At 44.0% G+C, this 11,046-nt stretch overlaps 1 protein-coding gene across 1 annotated transcript in view; it reads left to right on the plus strand.

The window, feature by feature from the left end:
• The window catches only part of ATG14 (autophagy related 14), a 35,102-nt gene that overhangs the window by 13,729 nt on the left and 10,327 nt on the right, over positions 1 to 11,046 (plus strand). Inside the window, 3 exon segments of the mRNA XM_068254959.1 lie at positions 151 to 213; positions 2,202 to 2,244; positions 5,043 to 5,143. Of these exon segments, the coding sequence (XP_068111060.1) occupies positions 151 to 213; positions 2,202 to 2,244; positions 5,043 to 5,143 (207 nt within the window).

The following is an 11,046-nucleotide window of genomic DNA, read 5'->3' on the forward strand; positions in this document are numbered from 1 at the left end:
CTCTGGATGAATGAGAACCTTCACGTTGTGTGGTGCAGTATGCAGTATAGTCCATGCATGCCTGGAGGTCTGAGGGAAGAATGTGCACAAACACAGATACTGATCAGCACTGAACTCTCTTTTGATCCTTCTTTCTTTTCCATTTTTCAGTTTTGCAGACAAGAAGGAGAGATTAAACCGCTTAAGAGAAACACAGCTGGACTTTCAGAAACAGTAAGTGGCACTTGACAAATTACTCTGTACTGTGTTTGTTGGCGGCGGACATTCCAGCGTGGCTGGAGGGCTTTGTGATTAGATACATTGAGAAGTAGAATCTGGACATTAGCTGGAAGCACCATGGGACTGTCCAATGTAGAGCCTTTCATCTGGAAAGGCCATTGTTCTGGGCTCTTTCCTCACTGGGGGTGCCCAGATCCATGGTGGCCCTTCAGGTTATTGCTTATGGGCTGATTGCGCTGCAGATTGTCTTAAAGGAAACCTGAAGGGAGAGGGATATGGATGTTCCCATATTTCTTTCCTTTTAAACAGTACCAGTTGCCTTCAGTCCTGCTGATCTCTTTGGCTGCAGTAGCGTCTGACTCACACACCAGAAACTTCTGACCCACCCCCTGAGCATCTTGTCCTTCTCACCCTACCCACTGGTAGCCACTCCCACATGCATCGCTTGTCATTCCTCCTCCCTGCACCATAGTAACGGACACATTTGTACAAAGCTGAACCCCAAACTGTCAGCAGGGAATAAAGCTCCAAACCCAGCAGGCAACAATCTTCACTAATAAGAATAAGGCTTAAAGGGAACCTGAAGTGAGAGGTATATGGAGGCTGCCATATTTATTCCCCTATAAACAATACCAGTTGCCTGACAGTCCTGCTGATCTCTTTGGCTTCAGTAGCGTCTGACTCACACACCAGAAACAAGCATGAGACTAATCTAGTCAGACTTGAGTCAGAAACATCTGATTTGCTGCCTGCGTGTTCTGGGTCTGGGTCTAAAAATGGATGCAGAGGAGCAGCAGAACTGCCAGACAATGTGCATTGTTTAAACAGTTATAAATATGGCAGTCTCCATATCGCTTTCTAACTTCAGGTTACCTTTTAAAGGACAACTGAAGAGAGAGGTATATGGAGGCTGCCATGTTTATTTCCTTTTAAGCAACACCAATTGCCTGGCAGCCCAGCTGATCCTCTGCCTCTAATACTTTTATATGAACCTCATTGCATTGTGGGAAATAACAGCTGTTTACAGCTGGGTCCAACTGCCAAATAGCAAGCAGCATCTCCTTCCAGTGACATCACCTGCCAGCAGTAAAAATGTCGCCATGTGATAAATGTCATAATGTAAATCAGGGAGATGAAGGATTTTACAGTGGGAAAACACTGACTAAATTTATACATAATTATTGTAAAAATGCAGAACTTTATTACATTATTTTCACTGGAGTTCCTCTTTAAATACGAACAAAAACAGTCGAATAAAAGAAAAGATGGTCTGAAGGTGTCCATACACTTACCAATGTTTCCTCATCGATATCCAGCTGATTCCACCTCTCTGAGCGAATGTGCTAGAAATCAATGCAGTGGGAGCTCCGGATGCTAGATATCGATTGATCGGCAGGTTGAGAGCAGCAGCAGATCGATGCCCCATAGCGTTGCACTGGACTGATCAGTGCAACGCTGCTTTTTCCAAAGATTTTTTTTTTATAGATTTCCTACTGAAATCTATAATCTACTGAAATCTATTAAAAATCTGGTCCTAATGTGTGGCACAGATCAGATAGATCCCTGTCAAATTTGATCTGACAGGGATCTATCTGATGATCGAATCTGGTGGCCATATTAGGATTTTTACTGATTTCCATAACACCCAAAGGATAATATATCTCATTCACGTATATCCGTTTCCCACCTGTGTGGATAATAATTATGCAAGTAAACAATACTGGTGCGTGTAAACATTTCTGCTGCATGTAAACAATTCTGCTGCATGTAAACAATAGGAACTTCTCTGTTCAGGATTGGTCAAAGTGATGAGTGACATCAAAACCCATTAGAGAAACCAATTCATATGTGTAATTTTATTGGAAACCACTAGGTGTTAGAATCTATACAATTGTCAATTGTCTTCTGTTTTGTTTGTATTACTTTGAGTGTATTTATATATGTGTGTTTGTTTCTCTTTTTTTTTTTTTTTTTTTCTTTAGAGTTGCAACGGTCATAGAAGGGAAGCTGGTGACCGATAAGCTGGTAAGTTGTGCAGCACCTAACTTTTATGCTTTATTTAACCTCTCTGGCGGTACGGTTCCTTCCTGATTTTAGGGTCTAAAAGCGGTACATTTTGTCATGTGCTTTTTAGACCCTAAAAGCAAGAAAATATCATACCACGAGAGAGCTTGGAGCAGCCCCTGCACTTACCCACCTCCTTGGGACTGCTGCAGTTCTCATAGTGAGGTTTCCAGCTGTCGTCATGGCGACAGTTGGCGATCTCACAAGGGGGATGCAGAGCCTCCGTGGACAGGAAGAGGAATGGCCACCAGTGTCTGGATTGCCCGGGAGGTGAGTGAAATGGTCCACTGTGTGCAATGCTCCGCATGGACCTCCCAGCGGCTACCACGAGTGTAGCTCGGGGTTACCGCTCTGAGCTGCGGTTTTCCAACCCGAGTGTAGCACGTGGTTACCACTAAGGAGGTTAAAGCACTGCTGTAGAGTCGGTACAAAAATCATCCGACTATGGCCCATATGCAATTCACGTTTACTCCTAGGTGATATTTATACACCTTGTCATAAATTGCCTTTTAGACCACCAGCAAGAAAGAAAATACTCAAAATAATTTTAATCGTACATTTTAACCAAATTTAAGGTACTTTTTCAATTGTAAAATGCTGAAAAGTTCATTTTAAGGAGAAGATGAAAATGATCTCCTAGGAGATAACTCAGGAGAAAAAGTGAATTACATATGGGCCTGTGACTTCTCAGTGTATGAAACCTCTGATTCCAGGAACCCAACACAGCTCTGACTCCATAGCCCTGATTAAAAGAAAGCTTTAAAAAAAAATCTTTCCATACAATCCCCTGAAGAGACCTACAAAAGAATAGTTACATTGTGGCCTATGGAGAGGGAAGGCTCTGAATATATAGAACCTTCCCGGTCTTCTGTCAGTGTATTCATTCCCCTCGCTGTACCCTTCTCAAATTCTCTGCCTCCTAGAGTCCTTGCAGGTCGTGTTGGCATTTGAATTCAGCACCACATGGTTCAGAACCCGAACACGTGTATTCTGCACCGTACAGCAGGACAAGGTGCATTTCCTTTAAAGAGACTCTGAAGCGAACAAAAATTGCTATTTTTACCTGGTAGTTCGCTTCAGTAGTGTCAGTAGATGTTAACCGCCGCTTCCCCGCCGCAAAATGAGGGGTTTAGACCCCCCAAATCCCGGGGCAAACAAACTTTCTTGGTCGTGGATTTTGCTGCCCGGGAGGCAGAGCTTTCTGCGGAAGCTCTGCCTCTCCTGACTTCAATCGCTGTGCGGATCTCCGCCTCTCCCTGCCCCTCTCTGTGAAGGAAGAGTGAGAGGGGACAGGAGGGGCGGCGAACCGCGGTGATTGACATCAGTAGAGGCAGAGCTGCAGCTGAAAGCTCTGCCTCTTTCAGGAAGCACCGGCTGTTCTGCCCCCCGGGGATTTGGGTGTCTAAAGCGCTCGTTTTGCGGCAGGGATGCGGCGGTTTACATCTACTGAGAGTACGGAAGCAAACTAGAAGGTAAAAATAGCAATTTTTGTTTGCGTCAGTCTCTTTTTAAAGGTGGCCATACATGTTACAATTTTTCATTTTTTTTTTTCGATTAGATAATTTAGAGCTTGTCAGAGCTGCAGCAATGATTTTTGCCCGTCATGTGACCCTTGTCATGTAACTCTAGTCAAAGCTGCAGCATTGCTGTTTGTCTGTCATGTGACTCTTCTCAGAGCTGCAGCATTGCTGTTTGTCTGCCACGTGACTCTTGTCAGAGCTGCAGCAATGGTGTTCGTCATGTGACTCCTGTCAGAGCTGCAGCAATGGTGTTCGTCATGTGACTCCTATCAGAGCTGCAGCGATGCTGTTCGTCTGTCATGTGACTTCTGTCAGAACTGCAGCAGTCAGACAGTTTTTTTGTACGGAAGAGTCTGCTGGCGGGAGTTTCTCCCCTAGGGAACAGAAGATGACCCGAATGATGCTTTTTGTCCTGTGTGACCTGTGTACCTGCAGTGGCTGGATAGTGTACTGGTGAAGGGCTCTGCCTCTGACACTGTAGACCAGGGTTCAAATGTCTGCTCTTCCTGTTCAGTAAGCCAGCACCTATTCAGTGAGGAGACCTTGAGAGTATGACTCCCTAACACTGCTACTGCCTACTGAGTGCGCCACTCTTGGCTGCAGCTGAAGCGCTCTGATCCTGCCAGGAGAACAGCACAATATAAATGTAAATTACATTTTTTCCTATGTTGCTGTCTCTTACAGTAGCCAGTAAAAATCTGACAGGTTTTGGACTAGTTTCTCTACAGTTCTTCTTTAAATTGATCGAGAGCGGAAGCTCAGGATCAAAATTAGATACTTAACTGAAGAAAGCAAAGCCTCAGGATCCTATTGATGCTTCCCTCGGTGCTCTGTTGTCCCCCGTCACTGAGCGTGGCCCTCTCCAGATTGGGGTTACGCTCCTCCTCTGTTACGTGCACAGATGCGCATTAGCATTACTGTGCATGCATGGGCGGGCTTGCACAGCTACTGTGTGGCCACGCTGCAGGAAGAAGAGCTGTGCGGCCCTGATATGATTAGCTACAAGGCCTTGCCGCTAATCTATGGGGGGGGGGGGGGGGGGGGCTGTGATCAGCGACGGGTGACATTAGAACAGAGAGGGAGGCCTCAATAGGATAGGTAAGTATCTCATTTTGTACCCGAGCTTTGGCTTGGGTACTGTTTACATTTTTCAATGTTTGCATTAGTGGTGCTCTCATGATCTCTCTTATGTCCTGTGTGAGCATTGAGAGAAGATTTTCTTGTGATTTTCATCATTAGAAATGGAAGATCATGTCCTGTAAGATGAGGATTGAACAGCTGAAGCAAAGCATATGGAACGGGAAGGAGGAAATTTCAAAGAGTAAGTCGATATCTTTTCAGTAACTTTGGGATACGTTGCCACCTGCAGTGATTGCCTAGAGCAGTCTTTCTCAACTTTTTTACCCTGGAGGAACCCTGCAAAAAAACTTTTGGATCTCAAGGAACCCCTGCAAAAAATGTTTTAATCTCGAGGAACCCCTGCATTTATTTTTCCGGAGGCATGGTCTTTAAAAGTAGGTGAGGCTGTTAATTTCACTACCCCCCTATTACACTGCCACCCATTATTAGGGATGGTCGGAAATGCCAATTTCCGATTCCGCGGTAATTCCGCATTCCGCCATTGCCAATTACCGATTCCGCTTTCCGGTACCAATTTCCGCATTCCAATGCTGAATTTCCGCCGGAAATCACGGAAATTCCGCCCGACTTTAACATATATTTTCTCAAAAACTATCAGGTCTTTTTGAAAACTTTTTTTGCATCTTATTCAGAAGGTTCCGTTTAATAAACCCTGAAAATTTGGTGTTTCTAGGACTTACGGGGGCTTTGCTATTAACCACTAAAGTCGGCGGATTTTTACTGTAATATAAATACAGAAAATAGGCAGATGCAGATTTTCTGCATTTTACATTACAGTAAAAATCCGCCGAATTTAGCGGTTAATAGCAAAGCCCCCGTAAGTCCTAGAAACACCAAATTTTCAGGGTTTATTAAACTGAATCTTGTGACCAAGATGCAAAAATAAGTTTTCAAAAAGACCTTATAGTTTTTGAGAAAATCGATGTTAAAGTCGGGCAGAATTTCCGCAATTTCCGGCAGAAATTTCCGTGATTTCCGGCGGAAATCTGCCTAACACACTTGCATTACCGATTTCCGCATTCCGATGCGGAAATGCAAATTCCGATCGGAATTTCGGAAATTGCATTTCCGCGGAATCTGAATGAGCATCCCTACTCATTATAGTGTGCTCATTATTATTCTGACCCAAATTTAGTGCTTCTTTTTACAGTACTCCCTATTATAATGTGCTCTATTATACTACCTCCACGATGGGGGAAAATGCCAAGGAACCCCTGCAGAGTCCTCAAGGAACCCTGGTTGAGAAAGCCTGGCCTAGAGCCTGTTGGGAATGGAATATGTGACAAGGACTGGCGCTTTTAGATAATGGCACTATTTATTCATTTTTCTGTGCAGAGCTGTATTCTTTCACTGTTGCATTACATTTGTAATTAGCCAGGCATACACTGTATGAAAGCAAGTAGAAAAAGAGTATGTCCACACAACCAATGCAGGTCCCCAAGATAAGCACATCCACTCTTAGGCGAAGGAGCAACATAGAGCAGGTGGGGTAAATGAACAGAACCACTGGGCCAATCACTGGTGCTAAATTATTTGCAGAGGTGGTTGTTATCATCTTAAAACAGGAAGTCTATATCTATAGTAGGCATGTAAAAAATGCAGCCCGGCAGCCAAATGCGGCCCGCTGAGCCATTTCTGGGGTCCCTAAAGCTCTCTACAGTTGATAATTCCATGCGTCCCAAAGACCCTAACTAATTGGCAGCTGCCATTATGCCAGCAGCAGTAACAGCCACTGATTAGCAGCTACCACTGTGCCAGCAGCGGTAACAGCCACTGATTAGCAGCTACCACTGTGCCAGCAGCAGTAACAGCCACTGATTAGCAGCTACCACTGTGCCAGCAGCAGTAACAGCCACTGATTAGCAGCTACCACTGTGCCAGCAGCAGTAACTGCCACTGATTGGCAGCTGCCATTATGCCAATGGCAGTAACAGCCACTGATTAGCAGCTGCCACTGTGCCAGCAGCAGTAACTGCCACTGATTGGCAGCTGCCATTATGCCAATGGCAGTAACAGCCACTGATTAGCAACCACCGCTGTGCCAGCAGCAGTAACAGCCACTGATTAGCAGCTACCACTGTGCCAGCAGTAGTAACAGCCACTGATTGGCAGCTGCCATTATGCCAGTGGCAGTAACAGCCACTGATTAGCAGCTACTACTGTGCCAGCAGTAGTAACAGCCACTGATTAGCAGCCACCACTGTGCCAGCAGCAGTAACTGCCACTGATTGGCAGCCACCACTGTGCCAGCAGCAGTAACAGCCACTGATCAGCAGCCGCCACTGTGCCAGCAGCAGTAACAGCCACTGATTAGCAGCCTCCACTGTGCCAGCAGAAGTAACTGCCACTGATTAGCAGCCTCCACTGTGCCAGCAGCAGTAACAGCCACTGATTAGCAGCCACCACTGGATGGATGGATGGATGGATGTGGCTGGATAGTGTATGGGCTAAGGGCTCTGCATTTGACATGGGAAACCAGGGTTCAGATCCTGGCTAGGGTCAGTACCTATGAAAACGATTGCCCCGGAGCTCCAACCACTGACAGTCATAGGGAGACACCAGGGAGTCAACCAGCATAAACCCGCATCCCACAGGGGTGTACAGTCCGAAGCAAAGAGTAGAAAAAGCTGGGTCTCCACTTGGATTTTGCAATATTCGCTTAAAGTGGACCCAAACTAAAAATACAAGATTTCAGAAATAAAATCTATTTTCTAAATTATAATAATAAATAGCAGCCTTTTTTCAGCTGCATGATGACAAATATAAAATATTTTACATTTATTGGAGGAACCCCTCCCCTTCCTTTCATATTGCCGGGACAGAATCCGGCAGAATGGTTTAGTAGATGGTCTCCAGCAAAGGAGGAATTGCTAATGGCTGCCACCTGTATAACCCTAGTAATGAAAAGAGAAGGGTGAAAAATATGCACTGAAATGCTCATAGGCTTGAAGTAGTGTTTATTTATCTTTGTATGTGTCAGAGTGGTGCAACTAAATATTTTGAACTAAAAAAATGTTTGGTTTGAGTCCGCTTTAATTAATAGTGGTAACATAGCCACAAAAAGCACTACAACTAATAAATTAATAAAAAGCTAATATTGCAAAATCCAGGTGGAGACCCAGCTTTTTCTACTCTTTGGGCTGGTGCACACCGAGCGGCTTTTTGGGCGTTTTCAGATCCGCTTGCGGCTGCGGATCTGCTTGGTCAATGTATCTCAATGGGGTGGTGCACACCAGAGCGGCAGGCGTTTTGCAGAAACGAAAAATGCCTGGGTGAGGCATTTTTTGGATTTCGGATGCGTTTCTGCCTCAATGTTAAGTATAGGAAAAACGCAAACCGCTCTGAAAAACGGCACTTCAGAGCGGTTTTGCAGGCATTTTTGTTACAGAAGCTGTTCAGTAACAGCTTTACTGTAACAATATATGAAATCTACTATACTGAAAACCGCAGCAGCAATCCGCAAAACGCTAGCAAAACGCCTCATAAAAATAAAAAAAAGCGTTTAAAAATCTGCTAGCATTTTGCGGATCTGCTAGCGGGTTTTGGTGTGCACCAGCCCTATGCTAAGGTCAAGTACATATTTAGGTAAGAAGTCCTTGAGCAAGACTGCAGGGTGGTCCCTTGGGCGCTCCCTTTGTTGCTGCAGCTCTTGAGCGCTTTGAGTCTAACAGGAGAAAAGCGCTATATAAATGTTAGGATCATTACATTTAGGCAGAGTTTACACTTATCAATGCGAAAAGCTGCATGCGTTTTTTAGCGGTTACATTTTATGCAAATTAATTTTTTGGCAATTTTGTGAATTTTATCAGAAGTGCGATTCTTGAATTTCATTGGCTGTGCGAAGAACAGGTTTTTGCACTATTGCAATTCACATTAAAATTTTAATAAGTGTGAACCCTGCCTTAAAGGACTCCTGCAGTGAGAGGCAAATGGAGGTATCTATCTATCTATCTATCTATCTATCTATCTATATCTATATCTATATATATCTATCTCTATCCTCTATCTCTATCACTATCACTATCTCTCTATCACTATCTCTCTATCTCTATCTCTATCTCTATCACTATCCACTATCACTATATCTCTATCTCTATCTCTATCTATCACTATCACTATCTGTATCTCTCTGTATCTCTCTGTATCTCTCTGTATCTCTCTGTATCTCTCTGTATCTCTCTGTATCTCTCTGTATCTCTCTGTATCTCTCTGTATCTCTCTGTATCTCTCTGTATCTCTCTGTATCTCTCTGTATCTCTCTCTCTCTCTGTATCTCTCTCTCTCTCTGTATCTCTCTGTATCTCTCTCTCTCTCTGTATCTCTCTGTATCTCTCTCTCTCTCTGTATCTCTCTGTATCTCTCTCTCTCTCTGTATCTCTCTGTATCTCTCTCTCTCTCTGTATCTCTCTGTATCTCTCTCTCTCTCTGTATCTCTCTGTATCTCTCTCTCTCTCTCTTCTCTCTCTCTCTGTATCTCTCTCTCTCTCTCTCTCTCTCTGTATCTCTCTCTCTCTCTCTCTCTCTCTGTATCTCTCTCTCTTCTCTCTCTGTATCTCTCTGTCTCTCTCTCTCTCTCTGTATCTCTCTCTCTCTCTCTCTCTCTCTCTCTCGCTCTCTCGTCTGTCTCTCTCTCTCTCTGTCTCTCTCTCTCTCTCTGTCTCTCTCTCTCTCTCTCTGTCTCTCTCTCTCTGTATCTCTCTCTCTCTCTGTATCTCTCTCTCTGTATCTCTATATCTCTAGATAGATAGATAGATAGATAGATAGATAGATAGATAGATAGATAGATAGATAGATATAATTTTTTTTTTTTTTTTTAAAACAAAACCAGTTGCCTGGCAGTCCTGCTGATCCTCTGCCTCTAAGGGCTCGTTTCCACTATTGTGGTGCAGAATCGTCTGGATTCCACCGCTGTTGAAATTGTATGAAATAGCATGCGGATGCGAATTTTTGCGCGGTTTTTTGCCGCGAATTCGCATAGGTGAGGGTATATGCGAATTTAACCATGTCACTGCCTGTTTGAATTACATTGGTACCTATGCGAATTCGCATGAAAATTCGCATACCATAGCCGCATGCGAATTTCCTATTAAAATACATTAGCGGCGATTCGCATGCATTCCACTCGCAGGCGAATTCGTTGGCTCTTTTGTGCGTTTTTTTACCGCTGAAAAAAACGCACCTCAACAACGCTACAGTGGAAACAGGCCCATCCACTTGCATTACATGTGCGAATCCGCATGCGTTGGACGCATGCGGATTCGCGATAGTGGAAACGAGCCCTAATCCATTTAGCCATAGGCCCTGAACCAGCATGCAGTAGATCAGGTGTTTCTGACGTTGTCAGATCTGATAAGATTAGCTGCATGCTTGTTTCTGGTGTGATTCAGACACTACTGCAGCCAGTGTTGCCAGGCAAACTAGTATTGTTCAAAAGGAAATAAATATGGCAGCCTCCATATTCTTCTTGCGTCAGTAGTCCTTTAAACAGGCACTGTAGTGGCATATAGTAGAATGCAGTAAATTTATTCAGGATACCCACTTGTATGGTAATCTTCTCGGTTTCAGAATCAAACACTTCCTGTAGCTATATATTGCTGTATATTGGTTTAAAAAAAACACCCGCCCAGTGATGCTTAGCCCAAGAGAATTCTGGAAGGAATAAAGATGTCATCACCTGTGAATCAATTTCAGACAGTGACAAGAATTAGGGTGAGGGAAGATTTTTACAGTGAACAATTACAATCTTTTCACTACAGTTCCTCTTTCATTTCTGGTTCATGAGGGTTTTAAAAACATATTTATATTATTGAGGTAGGCATGGTGATTCTCAAAATTCTGCAATATCTATCCAATATAAAGAAGCAGTCTTCCCTTTCCCATACAATGCAGAGCAGGAAAGACTCTGCTATACAGCCAGCTGAGAATAGACCATGCCATCCATCATGGCCCCGCCCCGTGTCATCTCTGAACGGCCAATGCCTGCAGAGGTGTGTCTGGCCAATGTTTTCATTTCAGAGAACCTTATTTTTACCAGCACAAGTCACACTGCTTCCAGGCAGCTGTGGAAGAAATGCCTAAACTCACAAGATTCTGGGCAGCATTC

Source organism: Hyperolius riggenbachi, chromosome 9, assembly GCF_040937935.1.
Source record: "Hyperolius riggenbachi isolate aHypRig1 chromosome 9, aHypRig1.pri, whole genome shotgun sequence".
Taxonomy (NCBI): domain Eukaryota; kingdom Metazoa; phylum Chordata; class Amphibia; order Anura; family Hyperoliidae; genus Hyperolius; species Hyperolius riggenbachi.